This window comes from Olea europaea, chromosome 6, assembly GCF_002742605.1.
Source record: "Olea europaea var. sylvestris chromosome 6, O_europaea_v1, whole genome shotgun sequence".
Classification (NCBI taxonomy): Eukaryota; Viridiplantae; Streptophyta; class Magnoliopsida; order Lamiales; family Oleaceae; genus Olea; species Olea europaea.
In genome coordinates, this window is record NC_036242.1 from 23550612 (window position 1) to 23570933 (window position 20322).

The 20322-nt window shown below is 35.0% G+C and overlaps 1 protein-coding gene across 2 annotated transcripts; it reads left to right on the forward strand.

Moving 5' to 3' along the window:
* The first annotated feature begins 13829 nt into the window (after positions 1-13829).
* Positions 13830-18508, forward strand: LOC111396202 (probable methyltransferase PMT2). 2 transcript variants are annotated; one of them, XM_023022552.1, is made up of 7 exons: positions 13830-14057; positions 14944-15598; positions 15708-15918; positions 16158-16452; positions 16647-17033; positions 17623-17700; positions 17897-18508. In XM_023022552.1, exons 2-7 carry the CDS (start codon positions 14951-14953, stop codon positions 18117-18119), a joined length of 1842 nt encoding a protein of 613 aa, XP_022878320.1. In that variant the 5' UTR covers positions 13830-14057; positions 14944-14950; the 3' UTR covers positions 18120-18508. The 2 variants fall into 2 exon arrangements, with proteins under 2 accessions (XP_022878320.1, XP_022878321.1); XM_023022553.1 differs by lacking the exons at positions 17623-17700; positions 17897-18508 and adding an exon at positions 17369-17465.
* Positions 18509-20322: the final 1814 nt, after the last annotated feature.

Sequence of the window (20322 nt, forward strand, 5' to 3'; positions counted from 1 at the left end):
ACATAGGAAAATCAAGGAAACTTAAACCACTTTATATATGGCTATACTTTGGAGATGTGTAATCATGTGTAGCATAGATGCTCTCTCCACGTGCGTGCGCAGGGGGTGCAAATCACGAACCGAAATGGCCTTCGGACCTTAAACTTGGGTGCGGGTGCGACCTACGCACACGAATATCAGACCGAACAAGACAAAAATGGCCCCATCGGAGAGCCCACGTTTTGTCAATTTTTTTTGGCTTTCTCCAATAACTTTTGAGTTTCTAAACTGCAGAAACTCCCAATGTTTATTGCTAGAACTGAAAAGTTGAAACTCCAGTGGTTAATGTCGTAACTCCAGTGATTCCAATGGATAGGACCCAATGTATATAAGGGACGCTCACTCCAACAGTTCAATACACGAACGAAAATTTCTCTCTGCATACGAAAATATTCTTCCCAGTTTTCCACGCAGTGTCGTTTTTCCCAGTTCTAGTTTCCATACAGCGTAGTTTCTGTTCCCTTCCAGTCACGTGCAGTTCGCCGGAATAGGACCGCGGTGCTCGGATTCTGCTTATTACCGTTGTATCCTGGGAGACAGCCGTTCAAACTGAACCTTCAGCACCTACGGTGAGGGAGCAAAACTGTCTTAAGGAAACTGTGCACGCACAGGCCTCGGTTTGAAATCTGTTGCAGTTTGTGTTTTCTTTCTGCAGATTTATTTCGTTGCAATTCGTGTAGTTTCTTTGTAGATTCAGTTTATCCTTGCAATTTCAGTTTCCATTTATTTTTGCAGATTATTTTCACATCAGTTTCCATTTATTTCTGCAAATTATTTTCGCATTACTATTTAATTCATGCAGTTTGTTGTTCCATAGTGTGCAGCTTCCAGATTCATCATTTACAGTTTTAGCCTGCAGTTAACTTATATTTCTGATTTTATGTTTCTAAACACTTTTTTTTCCAGCCATTGGAAAATTCTGAAACGGAATGTTTTTTTATAAATTGAAATCATTTGTCTTGTGGTTATTAATTTCAATAGTCGGCTATTGCATTTGAATAAAATTTATACAATTGGTTTAATCCACTAGCGACTTATTTTCCTACATCATTAACTCGATTATTACACTCTATCTAAAGCTCGTAATTTGGTATCAAATTGATATGAAATTTGGTTAAACGGAATAGAAGAAAATGTAATATTAAACGTGATTTAAATGTAGGAGAATTTGTTACTGTAAAATCACTGGATCTTCATGTTGGATTATCAAGAAATTCAAGAACTATAGTGAAAGCGTACCTGAATCAGACATATTAATTGCAATAGTTGAATCTTGCGATTTTAGTCTTTCAAATCTACACGCAGCCCATACTTCTCTCTGGCGAAGGGAGACAGACCAGAATAAACAATGCATGAATGTGTGATTTGGGGACCATAACCGTGTTTAAATAATGATACCTTTTAACGTAATTCGGCCCATCATAGAATTAGGAATCTGAGCCCGATTTTTACATATAAAATACCATTACTTTAATTGGATACATTAAAGCCCAAAATACCGAAATCTTATTGGATCACTTTTAAATGGGTTTGACCGAATTTGATAACCTTTATTTCAATACACAACAATTTAAATATATAAGCCCATATGATCAATTTAAAAATTCCTTACAATCTCCTATTTGGACTATATGTGTCACCTTATAATTGTGTATTAAACTCAACTTATGAGTATTCAAAATTTTGTTTTCATTACCGAATGCATCCCCAAACAATTCCGTCCATCAATCATATCAATATAGGATCAAAGCGGCTTTCGTTACTTTTATCATAACTAAACCTATCAATGGTCACGTATATTGATATAACTGAATGATATGGATCAAGCATGGATGTGTAGCATGAAAATTACGTGTGATATGATCTGTAACATGTGTTTTTCCAACTGGTACACCTTAATATCTTAGTCAGATCATTTTAAACAAGTTCAGAGATAATAAACCAAATAAATCTTATATCTGAAAATAACTTTAACCATAAACCATATCCAAAATAATAATACATGTGTCTAATATAAAAAGTAAAAATAAAAACTCTCATTGAAACTAGACATCTTTAAGAGACATTATATTCATATGAGCAGTGTGCTCATGAAAGATCTTAGGTATCAATTCCTTAGTAAGTGGATCCACAATCATAGTGTTTGTTTGAATATACTCTATTATCACCTATTCACTCTAAACTCTTTTATTAGCAGTCGGGGACTTGATCTCTATATGTTTTGACTTCGTCGAACTCCAGTTGTTATTGAAATACAGTACTGCCGATTTATTGTCATAAAATATCTTGAGCAGTCTTTCTATATTGTTCACAATGTGCAACCCAGTGACAAGATTATGCAGTCATATTCCATGATTTGATACCAAATAATACGTTATAAACTTCGCTGTCATGGTGGAAGTAGCAATGAGTGTCTGCTTAACACTCTTCTAAGAAATAGCACCTCTAGCGAATAGGTAGATATAGCCCGAAGTGGATTTCCTACTATCTTGGCATTCCGCAAAATCGGAATCAGAATAATCGACGATTTCTAACTAATCCGATCTCCTGTATGTGAGTATGTAGTCTTTTGTTCTCTGTAAATATTGCATGACTCGTTTGGCGGCTTTCCAATAATCCATTCCCGAGTTACTTAAATATCTCCCTAACATCCCAACAATGTATGCTATATCCGGACGCGTACAAACATAAGTATACATCAGACTCCCTATAGCTGAGGAATAAGGAATTTTCTGTATTTCTTTAATTTTCAAGTCATTTTTAGGGGAAAGACTTAAACTAAACTTGTCTTCTTTAGCCACAAGGGTGTCACCTGGTTTACAATCTTGCACGTCATATCTTTTAAGTACCTTCTCGATATAGTTGTTTTGTGATAATTTAAGAATACCTCGAGAACGATCTCAATGTATCTAAATTCCCAATACAAAAGAGGTGTTACCAAGATCTTTGATCTCAAAACTCTTTGCTAGAAATTTCTTAGTTTCATGTAATAAAACTATATCGTTGTTGGCAAGCAATATATCATCGACATACAAAATCAGAAAAATATACTTGTTCCTACTGAACTTGTAGTAAATACAAACATCGACCAAATTCATCTCAAAACCAAATGAAATGATCACTTGATGAAACTTGTAATACTATTGATGAGACGCTTGTTTGAGTCCATCGATAAATTTTTTTAGTTTACAAACCATTTGCTTTACATTATCCGATACGAAGTTTTTTGATTGTACTATATAAATTGTTTCATCAATGTCACCATTGAGAAACACTGTTTTAATATCAATCTGATGTAACTTAAGATTGAAATGCGATACCAATGCCATTATAGTCCTGAAAGAGTCTTTCGAAGAAATCTGAGAGAAAGCCTCTTTATAATTGATGCCTTCATTTTGTGTACAACCCTTTGCGACAAGACGAGCCTAATACCTCTCTACATCACCTTTCGAATCCCTCTTGGCCTTAGATATCCATTTACAACCAATAGGTTTCGTACCTTCAAGCAATGGGACGAGGTCCCATACGTTATTGTCCTTCATGGACTTTATTTCTTCATTCATGGCATCGAGCCACTTTTAAGAGTTAGAACTTTTCATGGCTTGACGGAAGTTGATCGGATTATCTTCCACCATTCAAATGTCAATTTCATGTTCTTGGAGAAATACAATGTAATCATTCGAAACCCCATTTCTCCTCTCTTTAGTGGATCTTCTTAATGACATTAGTTTTTGAGGCTGTAGAGTTTCTTCCTTTGAAATAATTTGTTGACCTTGAGAGGGAGATATGACATTGTCTTGATTTAGAGTTTCTTCTTGAACAATGTTAGGGATAGAAACTTGATCATTGTCAATAACAATTGGAGGAATTTCAATATATTCCTTCTCAAAGACAAAGCCTGTAACTCTTTCTCCCCCGCAAACTCAACATCCTCAAAGAAGCTGGCATTTTCTGTCTCGAAAATTGCCTTAGTTGTAGGATCATAAAACTTGAAACCCCTAGATCTTTTAGAATATCCAATAAAGTAGCAACTGATGGTCCTTGCATTCAATTTCTTTTCATTTGGCTTATAGGGCCTTGCCTCAGCTGGACATTCCAAATGTGTATATGTTTCAAACTAGGCTTCTTGCCAACCAAAACTCATAAGGGGTTTTATTAGTGGCTTTATTTGGAATTCTGTTGAGTATATATGCTGCATTCTTTAATGTGTCACCCCAAAGAGATTCGGGTAAGATAGAATGACTAATCATACTCCTCACCATGCCCTTAAGCATTCTGTTTCATCTCTCAGTAACATCATTCATAGTGGGTGAACCCGACATAGTGTACTGTTGGACGATACCACATTCCTTTAGGAATTTAGCAAATGGTCCTGGATATTGTTCACCTGAACCATCATATTTGTCGTAGTATTCACCCCCATAGTCAGATCTGACGTTTTTAATCCTTTTGTCAAGTTGGTTCTCAACTTCAACACATCCAGTGACTGATGTTCCATGAATGAGATATATGTAGCCATATCTTGAAAAGTTGTGTATGAACTTTATAAAATATTTTTGATCATTCCAAGAACCCGTAGGGAATGGTCCACAAATATCCGTATGTATAAGTTCTAAGACGTCTGAAGTCCCGTTGGCTTGAAATCTCCTTTTATTAGTTTGTTTTCTCTTTATATAGTTGACACACAAATCATTATTTGTTAAGTCAAGAGGTGTGAGAATCCTATCAGACACAAGTCTCTCAATTTTCCTCTTGGAGATGTGACCTAATCTACCAGCTTTACACCTCGAGTACTTACATGCAAGATTCATTAAAAGAAGCAATTGTATCAATTGAATAAATATTATCATAACCTGATAAAGAATCGGAGCCAACCAATTTTGAATCATGAAACAAAAATAACAAAATTTGTCCAAAGCAGAAATAGAAATCAAATTCTATCTAAAAGACGGTACAATAGATGTTTCATCAAGATCCAAATAAAAACTAGTCTTTAACAATAATCTAAATTTTCCTATTGCCTCTACCTCCACCGTTTTGCAGTCACCAACATAGATGTACTTTTCACCATCACTTGGTTTTCGACAGCTCAGACAACCCTGCATAGACACACTGATGTGAATTGTTGTACCAGAATCTATCCACCATATATGTTTAGGTACAAAAGTTAAATTAACCTCAGAACAAATCAAATGAAGAAGAATACACGCCTGTAGCTCCACAGAAGAAAGAACCACTTTCAGTTGATTCTTTATGCTGTTTCTTTTGCGATACTGTACCCGCAGCTTCCATATCATTTTTTCGTTTCTTGTTCCTATTGTCCTTCGGCGGTGGCTAAATGAGCATTTAATATCTTCTCATGCTTTAATATTTCCTCTTCCTAGATACAGTGTGAGATGAGCTCATTAAGGGACCATGAGTCTTTTTGACATTTCAAATGAAGAAGAATACACGCCTGTAGCTCCACAGAAGAAAGAACCACTTTCAGTTGATTCTTTATGCTGTTTCTTTTGCGATACTGTACCCGCAGCTTCCATATCATTTTTTCGTTTCTTGTTCCTATTGTCCTTCGGCGGTGGCTAAATGAGCATTTAATATCTTCTCATGCTTTAATATTTCCTCTTCCTAGATACAGTGTGAGATGAGCTCATTAAGGGACCATGAGTCTTTTTGACAGTTGTAGCTTACCTTGAATTAACTGAAATGTGTCGGAAGGGATATTAGAACCAAGTTCACCAACAACTCTTTAGATAAATCCAACTTGAGTACATTTAGTTTTTGAAGCAATATGAGACATTTCCATAATGTGCTCCCCGAATGTTTTCTTTCCCTTTATACTTCATTGAGACAATGTTTGCTAAAAGTGCACTTCTTTTAGCCTTTTCATTCTTAACAAACATTTTCTCAAGATCTTCAAGGAAACCCCTAGCTGTAATCACCTTATCGAGCATAATGCTCCCGAATGCTTTTGGAATAGCACGCTTCATGACCATTAAGCTTATACGGTTCAATCGTTCCCATTTTCCATCTCACTCTTATCATCAGAGATACTCTTATCAGTAAGTGTAGCAAGTTGATAAACCCGTAAAGTAAGGTCCAGGTCCATAACTCCGAGAACAATCATCACGTTCTCTTACCACGCCCTGAAATTTGTGCCATTTAGCATTGAAATTGAATTGATGCTAGCAGAAATATTAGCAGCAGAACCTGAAACTGAATTAGAGTGATTATTACGAATAGCTCACATAAATATCGTTAATATGCAAATAATAATAATCTCAAATAGTGGTAGGGCCCATCTCAAGATACTTAGCATAACATCTCAAGATACTTAGCATAACATCAATATATAGTTTTTGGACAAAAATGTTGACTTGTAAGTAGTATTCTTGGTGTAGTGATCAAAAATTGACAATAAAACAATGTGTCAATCAATAAACATTTCTTTGGGTGATTTATTGATCACACATTAAACCAAATAATCGACACATGTTTATCACTACAGGTGCACGTACATTCGGCTAAATATTGATCTTTCTTTGGACCGATCAATATTTTCATGAATCACACATACACAAACACCTTTTAATATTCTAAGTTAATTAATGTCCACAAGAGAGGTTGTTTTGGCAATACGTTGCTTCAATTAATTCACTCTGAATATTATATCTCTTAAAAGAGTCCTTAGTACCAAAATTTGAGAGAGAAAACCGCCAATTTTGCATAATTTTTTAGATTTAAACTTTAAGGGGCCAAAATTAATAAATTTGAAACTTTAAGGACCAAAAATTAACCAATTCAAATCTTTAGGTGCCAAATATAACAAATTAAAGCTTTGGGGGCCAATTTGAATTAATTATTAAAGTTTGCGGGCTTTAATTATAATATTCAGAACTTTAATGACCCGAATGAAATAATTTTTAAACCTTAAGGATTGAATAATTAAACCCAAAACTTAAGGGCCCAATTCGAATGCGCTTTAAAATATTAGTGATGGGAACCCGATCAGCAAGGTTGCAATCGAACCCACAAGATATTGAATCGGATCCCAAGAACGCCAATATGACCAAGGTTAATAGATTTGAACCCAAAATAGTGAACCTAGCAACCCAACAAGAACGGCACAATGGAGAACCTCTTGATTACACAATTGTAGAGATCAAAATCCGAAATTGTAAGTTCGACCCAATAAATTATCGAACCAGAAACCAAGACAATTAGATGAATATCTTGACCCCGTGATTACCCAATTTATGAAATCTCCCTCGATTTGTGAACGCTACAAAAAATTACTTTCTTGATAAGTTCAAATTGTCCATTTAAGAATAGCTTCACAAGAAAAATCTCTATTTTCAATAATCAAAGTCTTTTCAATGATGAATAAAATTCCAATTTATATGGAAACTAAAAACCTAAATTTAAAAAGAATAAAATACTAGGAGATAATTTAAAAACGTACTAAATCTCCTAAATTATGGAAATTACCAAAAAGAATAGAATCGTAGATAAAGTAGAAGATCTCACTAATATGGAAAAATTCTGTCTCGAAAAACAGTGGTGCGACTGCATGGGCAAAACTGGTGTGATCGCATGGTTCTGCCGGTGAGCTCCCAATTCTTCCCTGCACCTTTGTATGCGGCTGCATGGAGTTTACAGCGTGCGGTCGCATAGCTATCCAATTTATGCTCCAAACCCGATTTTCAGCTTCTTGTTCCCAGGTGTTCTAGCCCTCATTCCCTTGATGAAATTTGATCTCAACCTTGTAATCTTCCACATTTGGAACTCCACAACTTTGATCAACCACTTTGCCCCCAACTTAGCTCGATTCTTGGCCTTGACCTTCTCCCAACAATAAATGAATTCTTGAAAATTGATGGCGCACCCGAGATCATATCAATTAGGGACTTGAATTTGAAAATTTATAACCCTAGCCCTAATTGCAAGAGACCTCAAGAAATCTAATTTACAAGACAAGCCCCCGCGCCCTAAATCATCCAAACCTAAGCTGAAAACCCTAAGTTGAATTTTCTCTCTTTCCTGTCTAGGCAACGCACACTGGTGCCACAGGCAGCGCTCGACGTTGCTGCTTTTACAGCAGCGCCGGGTGTTGTTGGCGTGGAGCACGCCTGTTAGGATTTTTTTGATCTTTTTAAAAAAAATAATAAATTTGAATCCAAAACTAAAAAACCATCATATGAAATTTCTCAACTATTAATCCGAATTATGAAAGACAATAACAAAAATTATACCACAAAAGTTTTCATATTCAACAAAACAAAGATCCAAAATTGTCAAATTTGAAAACTCCATAAAATATTGCAAGAACCAAATAAATTAATCGATTATCAATGATTCAACATGATAAGTCTCTGATACCACTTGTAGGAGTATTTATTACCGTAAAATCACTGGATCATGTTGGATAATCAAGAAATTCAAGAATTATAATGGAAATGTACTTGAATCAGACATGGTTAATTGTAATAGTTAAATCTTGTGATTTTAATTTTTCAAATCTACACGCAGTCCGTAATTCTCTCTGGCGATGGGAGATAGAATAGAATGAGCAATGCACATACATGTGATTTGGGGACCATAACTGTATTTATATAATGATGCCCTTTAACCTAATTCGGCTCATCATAGAATTAGGAATTGGGCTCGATAGCTATACATAAAATACCCACACTTTAATTGGATGCATCAAAGTCCAAAATATCGAAATCTTATTGGATCACTTTTAAACAAGTTTGACCGAATTTGATAGCCTTTAATTCAATAGACAATAATTTAAACATATAAGCCTACATGATTGATTTAAAAATTCCTTGTATTAAACTCCTTAATAAATATTATTTAAATGATGTGATTTTGTAATGCCAATGCCTGCCGTGTCATTGCCACATAGGCACTACATTGGACTCGTGGATTGTCCAATTAGTTTTAGCAGACAAAGTTAATTCATATTTTGATGTGATACAAATTTTTGAGTTAGTATATGATTTTGATATAAATTTGAGTTCATGTGTGATTTTGTTATATGAGGTAAATTTCATGTATGCTTTTGAAGCAAAAGGTAAAGTTCCATTCGAAAATTAATTGAGAAGAATCTACCAAGGCATTGATACTTAGATAATTTGTTTATCAAGTTGATTGTTCAATCAACTTTAACTAGTGGAAGTTAATTCGTGTATGGATGCAATACAAGTTTGCAAGTTCACATGTGATTTTGATACAAAGTTGAGTTCATATATACATGTTTAATGCATAAAATAAAGTTTATTTATTGTTCGCATAATTAACCTACAAGGATACAGGTCAAGTAAAGTTGAAAAATATAAATGAAGATTTAAAGTTTTAATACCATGTTAAAATATTTATCTCAAATTAATTAAAAACCATATTTTGATTTGAAAATTTTGATATTAATGTTTGATGTTATCGAAGTCTCTATCCTTTTCACCCCTACCCCGGCGCCCCGATCAACAAGTTTTTAGTTAACAATAATTAAAGATATGTCAAAATATTCTTAAAATATAATTTACAAATATAGTTAGAATATTTGATTATATTCCATTCTTTTTGTAACCAGAATACTAATTTTAGGTTCAGTAGTAAAGTAAGAAAAGTTGATAAGCACTAGGAAATATTAAGACCCTATTTTAATCTAGATAAAAAAATAAATTTTTAGTAGGTTTTGATAAAAATCGATGAAATATATAATTAAAAAGTTGTATATCTCATAAAAAAATGGGGGATAATTAATTTTAATTTTAATTTAATCGAAACTTTTAGCTTAATCAAATATGAAACTTTAAAAAAAAAAAACTATAATCTTTTTATACTGTACATTAATGGTTGTACAAAATATAAAATAAAAAGGGTATCACAAAATAAATACGTGTTAATAGTAGACTCCACATGAATGTGGGCCCATTTTTCTTTGGTTAGTATTAGCCACTCATTCTCGTGTGGGTCCGACTTACCTTCTAGATCTGGACCTCATTGGTAGCTCTATCTAAAAATGTCAAATGGGCTGAGCGGTTCGTCGACTTGTTAAAACGGACTCGTGGGCGGTTCGAGCTCGTCATTTAGTTGAGTAGGGGGCTCAATCCCACGAGCCATTTTGACGAGCCCACGAGCTCTGCTCAGCTCAAAAATATGAATTTTTTTTTTAAAAGGTGCAAAAATGTGGAAAAAAAATTAAAAAAAACACGAGCTCGCGAGTAGTTCATGGGCTCGGCTCGGCTCGCCACGAGTCCAAGCCAAGCTTGTGGGTTAAAGGGCCGGCTCGGCCCATTGCCATCCCTAGCTCTATCGCCACCGTAAAAAAAACACAAAGCATCATTAACAATTATTGACGAGCCCGAACCAAGCTTGTGGGTTAAAGGGCTAGCTCGGCCCATTGTCATCACTAGCTCTATTGCCACCGTAAAAAAAACACAAAGCATCATTAACAATTATTAATTACATTACTGGATAATTTCATTTTGTGCCTCTTCTTTGTGACTAATATCATTTTGCCCACTTAGGAACAGTGGACAAGTACAATTCTTTTTACAGTATCTAATTTGTAATGACATGTGGTTTTTCGAGACTTAAATAAACCCATATTATTATTGGTAGATTTATTATTACTCGTGAGAAAATAAGTTTCATATTTGTTATATAAAAACTAGAAGTCCAATCTTCAAAATATTTCTCTAATTTACCAAATGAAATATAGAGTTGTGTGGAAAATCTAGAATTCAAATTCACATTCAGTTAATTCGAAATTTCTATATCTCGTACTCGTTGTATCCCGTCATGAACGAGGACACCTCGGAGAACATGTAGCGCTAACATTCAAGTTGGCACACTTGAAGGAGAATGACACACGATGAAATGCCATGCCTGACCTTGGAAAGGGGAAATTAAGGGAAAGGAACCCATCAAACGCAACTAAAAATAATCTTATATCTGAAAAGAAGGATTGACTTTGTAACAACTTTGAAGCAACCTAATGATTACATTAAATCCCACTTGCGTCGCCACCAATCTCAAGGACAAATTGCAAGCTTTGGAAAGACACGCTAGGGTTGGATGGCACTCATAATAATCATTATATCCCTGTGATCGTCCCTTTCCACCAATAAGAAGTTGTAGCTCAATTTGACAATGGCGAATACAAGGAAGGGTATTCTTTTTAAAGCAAGGCTTTCCTTTCCATTTGAGATGCTCCCCCAAAAAAAAAAAAAAAAACAACAACAACAAGAGAGAGAGAGAGAGAGAGAGAGAGAGAACTTAAAGATCCGATTATTCCAAATAGCTTCCTCTTCGTACCAAATTTACTTAGAAGTCACCAAAAACCACACAATTTTCATCTTAGCATAATTAATCACTTTAAGTTGATTAAAAGGTATCATGTCACTTTTACAATCAATAGTTTGACGTTAAGAAGTAGGGTTTCTACCTTTGTAGCCATGCTAAAAAAATCCTATAGAAAAGCTGTCTCTCAAAGACTCACTTAAGTACATATCTCATAACAAAAATAAGCTAAAACAAAGTTCAAGGAGCCAGAATCACACAAGAATGAGAACACGAAATATCGAAATTTTGGTCAACTTTAAAGGCATTACGTCAGAGAAACTGATGACTGCCTTTATGGAATCATTTGAGAGCCTAACCAATGATTTCCATCAAATTGAATAAAATCGGACCACTTAACTTTGACATATGAATTTTGCTATTTGTACACTAATGTGCCCCTCACATGAGGGAGGGGCCCATGTTCAATAAAAAAAGCGTGGGCCCCTTTGTGTGAGGGGTGTGTATACCATCATGCAGGGGCGAATCCAGATAGTTGGAATTGTGGGTCAAAAATGAAAATTCAAAATTTTTTCGAATAACGTATTATGAACGAAAATAAGACCATATGCTATTTGCAAAGTCACGACTCACGAACAAAATTCTAGAAAGTCAGAAGAGCCAAGAGCAGGAGTCTAGGACTGGAAGAAAAGGCAAAATATGTCATTTGCTGTTTGCACTTTGGGAAAAATTGTAAATGAATTGGGAATGGGTAAATGGGATTATATTTATGGTCTATGGAGTAATGGATATGGACATTGGACCATATGATATGGATGTATGATTTAAGATTTGGGTTTTTTTGGACATTGGGGTAGGGAAATTAATTGGGTTGGCTGTTGGCAGACTTGGCACAATAAGGGTAAGTTACGTTCTCGGGAGGGAAAAAAATCCAAGCAATTGTCATTTGACCCCACATGACCCCATGTGGGTCCGTCCCTGCTGGCATGTCAATTTCGGTGTACGTGTAGCACAATTGTTGATATATTGATGATGTATTATCTTTCGGAATAGCAATTGAATTTTTCTTTTATGATATTAATATAAAGCGTGATTCTTCTAAAGCAATAATGCAAATATTTTAGAAATATTAATCTACGTAAAATTATTCTTCATTCAATAGAATATCTTCTAAAATATTGATATATTATATAAAATTTTGATTTCTTGAAGGATAATAGAATAATATTCTTCTTGAATATATTCATATTTGGGTTCTGTTCTTCACAAACATTAACACCATCGTTTTCTAGAATATTGATACGATACTTATTGAGATGATATTTAGTTATGCTTCTTCATAAGCATACACATAGTTAAATATTACACATGCAATGTATGGAAAAAGAACTTTTTAGCGAATGAATTCGTTGTAGTAGGAAGATGACAATTATTGAAGAAGTTTTCTTATTTGATAAATGTAGAAAACTTTGGGTAGTTTATAAATTTTACAGCGCAGATTTGATTTATTTCTTGTTTGTAAGATTTGACTCATGCTTTTATGTGGTTGATGTTTTCATGTATTCTTATGAAACAACTTTAGAGGTATATGGACCTTCTTAAGAAAAAGATTGAATGGACTATAAACTAGTTGATAAAAAATACATACTTTTGGTGTACTATGTGAAAGTGATTTGAATAGTATTTTTGAACATATACAAAATTAAAAACAAAAGATAAATATAAGAGAATCATAAGTAACCATATTTATAGGATTTCAATGAATTACAATTTAATCAAAATACAAACTTCTAATATAAGCAATATTTATTTAAGTATCCTAATAAAACTAAACAATCATCAATAATTATCTCATAATTTTACAACTTAAATATTATTTCATTGCTAAATTGATTTTTTAGTTTCAAATAAAGTACATCATGGAGCAATTAGACTCGTAGTTAACTCTCTGGATGTTGATTGGCCTAGGCCATGTGTTGGGCCTTTCCCTTAAGGCTCGTCCGTAGGAACGACATGCAAGCATGACAAACTAATGAATTTTCAATCATACTACTGCACAATGGATTTGATAACAAATTTAACAATTTGTGAGTTGGCAGGCATCATGTCCATTGATTTGATTTTTTTTTTTTGAATTCAATTGTTAGGAACGACATGCAAGCATGACAAACTAATGAATTTTCAATCATACTACTGCACAATGGATTTGATAACAAATTTAACAATTTGTGAGTTGGCAGGCATCATGTCCATTGATTTTATTTATTTATTTTTTTTTTGAATTCAATTGTTAGGATTTTTACAATTTACACCATTGTCAAACTCATTGTACAAATAGATTAATTCATTAATTTTTTTTAAAAAAAAAGAATTGTGTGTAATTTCAGAACTATTTCGGCTCACATTGTTATAAAATTCAAATATAAGGACCAAAGTGTAAAACTACCTTTTAAGGTTAATAACAAAACAAAGGGTTGCTTGGGTATGCTCGATCTATGTATGCAAGGATTAAATACTTCTGATATATATTTACATTTCCATTGAGAGAGATTTTTGATGATCGAATTTTGCATCTATTGGGCATTTCCCTCGTCAATCTCTGCTAACCTTTGCTCTTTTATAATTTTTTCAGGGTTTACAGTGAAAGAAAAGCATAAAGATACGGGCTTTCCGGATCGTTGAATCAGTGTTCTCATCAACTGATGTTTTTGGTAAGAGATTTAGTTTTCATTCGATATTAAATTAAAACAATTTTAAGAATTTAGCGTATTCTTTAAATCAGTTAATTACTTCTCTTTTTTGGTTAAATTAATGAACTTTTTCGATTTATTAAAGATTATGTTCTGATGTAATGAAACTTTGATCTTGGAATTAAATCGTTTCTGCGAACCCTTTCTTTCCTGCCCTATAGTGTAGCTATTCGGTGCTGTTTCAGCGTCATAATCTTTATTGCTTGTTAGAGTATCAACTTTTTTAGTGTTTCCTTACATTTGAAGCATTCTTATGCTTGATTTGAGAGTTTAATTACTATTTACAGTCATAAATTGGGGCTTTCTGAAGTTTGAACATAATTTAGCCTGTCTTTGGCCCTTCGTTGGTTAACCTACTACATTGTTTATGCTGTGATTTCTTGATCCAGGTGCAGTTGAATTATACTGTTGTTTAAAGTTAAATGAGCAAAGATGAAGTCTCACTTAACATCTAGATCTGCTGAATTCAGTAATTTGAGGAATCTTCACGATGACTATATTAGAAAGGGATGTTTATAATTTATTAATGGAATATACATTTATTTCTGATTCTAGATTTTGTAGCGCATGTCTAAGTGTGGTATCTGCTTATGTGCATTGTTTCCAAGACTCGGAGTTGTACTCGAGGTAACGGAGATCAGTTTAAAGAGTCAAAGGGAGATCAGTTTGATAGCCTTTTTATCATGAATTTGATATTGATGTGGGTTATTGGTTAATTTGAATGTGCATATGATTTACGTAGTTCATTATCATGCATTTATGACATTTTAACAAAAGTAGAACAAAAGGGCAAATGCATAGTGTAATTTCTTGTATCTCTACTAAATATGACTATTAAATGTTTCAGGGCTGTGATGGCAATCAAATTCAATTCAGGAGACAGTAGGACTAGGAGTTCTGTTTCAATTTTTATTGTAGCTGGTTTATGCTGTTTCTTCTATTTACTGGGAGCATGGCAGAGAAGTGGTTTTGGGAAAGGAGACAGTATAGCATTGGAGATGACCAAGAGTGGAGAAAACTGCAATATTCTCCCGAATCTCAATTTTGAGACCCATCATGGTGGTGAAGCCGGAACCATTGACGATTCTGATTCAGAAGTGAAAGTTTATAAGCCATGCACTTCTCGCTACACGGATTACACTCCTTGCCAAGATCAAAGGCGTGCTATGACCTTTCCAAGGGACAATATGATATACCGTGAGAGACATTGCCCTCCTCAAGAAAAGAAGTTGTATTGCCTTATTCCAGCACCTAAAGGTTATGTTACCCCATTTCCATGGCCTAAAAGTCGTGATTATGTTCCCTATGCCAATGCACCTTATAAGAGCTTGACAGTCGAGAAGGCTATTCAGAACTGGATTCAGTATGAGGGCAATGTGTTCAGGTTCCCTGGTGGAGGAACACAATTTCCTCAAGGAGCTGATAAATACATTGACCAGCTTGCTTCAGTAATACCAATTGAAAATGGAATAGTACGAACTGCATTGGACACTGGTTGCGGGGTATGATGAGTGCTGCAAAACTCACGTTGAATAATTAATGCACTTCCTTTTATACTTCTCTTCGAAGTTCTTTTTCCAATAACCTTTTGAAAATGGGTTATCGTGTTAGGTTGCAAGTTGGGGTGCATATCTTTGGAAGAGGAATGTTATAGCAATGTCGTTTGCACCAAGAGATTCCCATGAAGCCCAGGTTCAATTTGCTCTTGAAAGGGGAGTACCTGCTGTTATTGGTGTTCTTGGAACAGTAAAGATGCCATACCCATCTAGAGCTTTTGATATGGCGCACTGTTCACGGTGTCTAATTCCTTGGGGAGCTAATGGTAAGAATCAAATGTTAATTATCTTTTTCTGTGAATCTTCTGTAGACAAACCAAACTGATATATATCATATTGTAATTCATAGGCCATTAATCAAATTCCTAAACATGAACCAACATATTCCTCTCATTGTAAAAGGACCATATCTAATCAAGCTGTGTATCATTTTTTCATTTAACTAGATTATTTCTGCTGAACAGCTTGTCATAAATTATTTATTTATTTTTCTCTCTTATTGCAGATGGTATATACATGAAGGAAGTTGATAGGGTTCTTAGACCTGGGGGCTACTGGGTGCTTTCAGGCCCTCCCATCAATTGGAAGACTAACTACAGAGCATGGCAACGTCCTGAGGAGGAACTTCAGGAAGAGCAAAGGAAGATCGAAGAGATTGCTAAACTTCTCTGCTGGGAGAAGAAGTCTGAGAAGGGTGAAATTGCAATATGGCAGAAGAGAATGAATGCTGATTCATGTCGTTCCTCACAAGAAAATTCTGGAGCTACATTTTGTAAAGCTGAAGACCCTGATGATGTCTGGTAAGCAGTTACCTTGTACGTGTGTGCATATGAACTCATGGGTTTCTGATATGTAAAGAAACTTTAATTTTTTTACCTTAGAGTAGTTGCATTGTGGATGCACACACTCCTTAAAGTGCCTCAAGTTGCATATTCTTTGTAGGAAGAAAGATTCTAAACTGAATCATTGATGTACTGTCTTTTGGGCATATTAGGTACAAGAAAATGGAGCCGTGTATTACTCCATATATCAACGCCAACAGAGATGAAGATTCCAGTGTGGATGTCAAGCCATTCCCTGAGAGGTTATATGCTGTCCCCCCTAGAATTGCTAGTGGGTCTGTTTCTGGGATCTCTGTTAAGGAATATCTGGAGGACAACAAGAAATGGAAAAAGCATGTGAGTGCATATAAAAATATCAACAAAATCATTGACACAGGAAGGTACCGCAACATTATGGATATGAATGCTGGATTGGGAGGATTTGCTGCTGCTCTGCAATCTCCCAAATTTTGGGTTATGAACGTTATGCCCACTATTGCCGAGAAGAATACCTTGGGTGTGATATATGAAAGGGGACTTATTGGTATTTATCATGACTGGTAAGTCTTCTTTACGTTTCTAGTCTTTATAATAATATGAGCATCTTATATTTTGGCTTGCCATCAGTTCACTTTGTCACTCGATATTTGAAGTTTTTAACTTAGGAAGCACTGACACAGACACAAATGTTGGACATGATACACTCGTACATGCTGACTCGCAATTTTTCAAAACAGTATTGACACATCCTAGACATGCTGATTAAAAATATTATATCATATTTTTCATTTTTCCATATTGTGAAGCAATTTTTTTTAATTAATTTCGGCCTGTCGAAAATGTATCTCTTGGTGTGTCGGCAATATGTCCAAATGATGTGTCACTTTTGATGCAGTTAAGCTTTCCATGTTTTGGCTAGCACTAATATCACAGAAACTCATGAATTGGACCTGTGATAGGCTGTTGTCCTATTGTCGTGTACTTGAAATTCTCGGGATAAAAATGATTGCCGTGTGCATTTTTTTTCCCCCAAGCATCACTATGTAGTGTAAGTTTTATGGGCTCATTCAGTGTTGACTATTGAGCATCCTGTTACATTTGAACCTGAAAATAGATGTTCTTTTGCTCATTGTAAATTTTCTGATTTAGGTGTGAAGCCTTCTCTACGTATCCAAGGACGTACGACCTCATCCATGCTAATGGTGTTTTTAGCTTATACAAAAATAAGTAAGTTACCTTTACATGACAATTTTGCTTTCCTTTGAGAAATGGATGCTTGATAGAGATTAAGGGTCTTCTTCCATGGCATCACGTTGGGGCAAGCCTTTGTTTTGATAAATCTGATGCCATATCGTGTCATTTTTTAATTTCAAAATGTGAATCTTAATGGTGTCTACCTTTAACTTTGATCAACTCGTTACAGGTGTGACTTTGAAGACATTCTTCTAGAGATGGACCGGATACTACGGCCAGAAGGTGCAATTATCTTCCGAGATGAAGTGGATGTGCTCGTCAAGGTGAAAAAGATAATAGGAGGTATGAGATATGACTCGAAGTTGGTAGATCACGAGGACGGTCCTCTTGTCCCCGAGAAAATACTGGTTGCTGTTAAACAATATTGGGTGGGCAACTCCACTTCAGTGTAGTGAAAAGCCAGTGCAATATCAAAGCAGGACTAGCAGTCGACTGGATTCCGAGGAGCTATTCTTTATCCCTTGTACAACTCCATAATTACAAGGTTCATTAAGCCGCAAGAAAATTTTTGCAAGTGGATGTGGCTTGATTGGCTCCAACTGATCAAACTGTACCTGTAACATTAACATTTATTCATCATTTTGAGCTTCTTTTACAGTGATGTCCCTAGTCTTGCTAGAACTATAGAATTATTTTAAAAACTCTAGGAACAAAGTACTAGATATTTCCATTTCCATTTCCATTTCCATTTCCATTTGGTAATTTGTTGAAACTATTTACAAATCTGGGAGCAATGGCTGTTCAGTGTGGACAATTATCAAAATCAACTATATTTCACTAAGGTCTTGACTTGGCTACTCATTTCTTTTCAGTATTTCTTTGCCTGGGAAATAAGTCTTTGGATTAGTGATTTTTTTTGGAGAATGTGCTGTTGAAAAGTATTAAATTTACGTGTACAGTATTTTATTGCGAGAAAATATGGTTGAAAATGAGTTAAAAATAAAAAAAAATGAACTTGTATCAAACAATGGCTTATATTACTCAAAAATAATACAAGGATTGTGTCTATGTTAACATTTTTCCTCGGATTTTTAGTATATATGTAGACGTATAACTCACAAAACATCTAGCCAAACTGCCAACATAATAGAGAGTAAATATCGAAATGGCTAGAATCCTGAGGTTGCAAGGCAAACCGGTATATAACTCACAAATTAGCAAAACATCCTAAGGATTTCGATTATAGTTCATTATGTGATCGTTTGGGACAACGGGTACTTGAGATATTTCGGCACGAGACTCATTTTATTTCGACATGTTAAACATAGCATTTAGTAGCAATAAATAATGAATTGAGGATTCAGAAGTGGAGTTCCAACAAGTAGGGCAGAATTAAAGTGACTTCTTTGTAAACTAAGAGATTTCACGTGATCAAGTTTTACGTTATGTACAACTCGAATACACAAGGCAGACAAACTCCTGCCAACACTTAATATCCCCACCCCACCAACCAAGAAATACAATAGAAATGAAAGACTTAAAACATGCTGCAAACGGTAATTTCGTTTTATCTCTCTGCCGACACAAGTGAACAAAATCTATATTTTCATCTAGTTTCATCCCACATTATTAAGTTGAGAACCACTCGAGCACTCTCTTCTTATAAAACGATTTTAAGGGTGAATTCGTATATAGTTCTGATAGTTGCTATTACAGTACGGCATACACCCTCCTCCTAACAATTGCTATTCAATAAATTTGCTTAGTTGGCTCGACCTCACGAGGGCTACATCAGCGGTAGACTGGTTAGGTTTTGAAAAGAAGAAACTAACTNCAATAAATTTGCTTAGTTGGCTCGACCTCACGAGGGCTACATCAGCGGTAGACTGGTTAGGTTTTGAAAAGAAGAAACTAACTCGAACTGTATAATGCAAAACGTTATGTCAATACATTAACTTGATGGGACTTCACCCAATTATTGATTCTTGAATTGTTTAAATCCATTTTTTTTATCTTTTTTCCTTGAGAAACAGATAGTGTGATGAAGAATCCTCCGGCAAATGGTATGTTCTTGTCACTGTCTCTGGCATTTCGACATGTCTGTTAACCAGTGGATTTTCAGATTTTGAATGGCCAATATTCTTCTTCGGTCTCGACCAAAAATGCAGAAAATAACAAAGCTCTAAGTAATTCCAAGCTTGTACTTGGTACAAGACAAGAACACTTAATTCTTCTACAGAAATGTCTAGTACTATCTTTTGGATGCTTTGAGACTTGGTACACATCTTTTCCGGCCTGTTTCGATAAGGGATCTGGACATCATTAAAGAAAGTAAAACAATAGCTAAAAAATCTTATCTACAATACTGTTCCATGCTCTCGAGCAATTACCCTATTGCTATTGTGGATAACCTGATAAGACTAACAATCTAAGTAACAAAGGGAAGGAAAAAATGGTACAAGTTGGTAGGCTCAAATCAAAAAAAGAAAATACGACTCGAGTTCTCAAGTTTGGAATCGTGAAATTACATCACAACCTTCAGCCCGTAGCAAGTCGGTACTTAACCCCCATGGAACCTTGTTCCTGGTTAGCCCTCCCAACCCACCTTATCCGAAAGAGAATAATTCGTGAACCTTAAAAATAGTCAATCGACTC

What these genes read in the sequence shown, in the direction of transcription:
- LOC111396202 (XM_023022552.1), top strand. Translation starts at nt 14,951, where the DNA reads ATGGCAATCAAATTCAATTCAGGAGACAGTAGGACTAGGAGTTCTGTT. An exon ending in CATTGGACACTGGTTGCGGG is followed by an intron (nt 15,599 to 15,707) that starts GTATGATGAGTG and finishes TTATCGTGTTAG; the next exon opens with GTTGCAAGTTGGGGTGCATA. An exon ending in AATTCCTTGGGGAGCTAATG is followed by an intron (nt 15,919 to 16,157) that starts GTAAGAATCAAA and finishes CTCTTATTGCAG; the next exon opens with ATGGTATATACATGAAGGAA.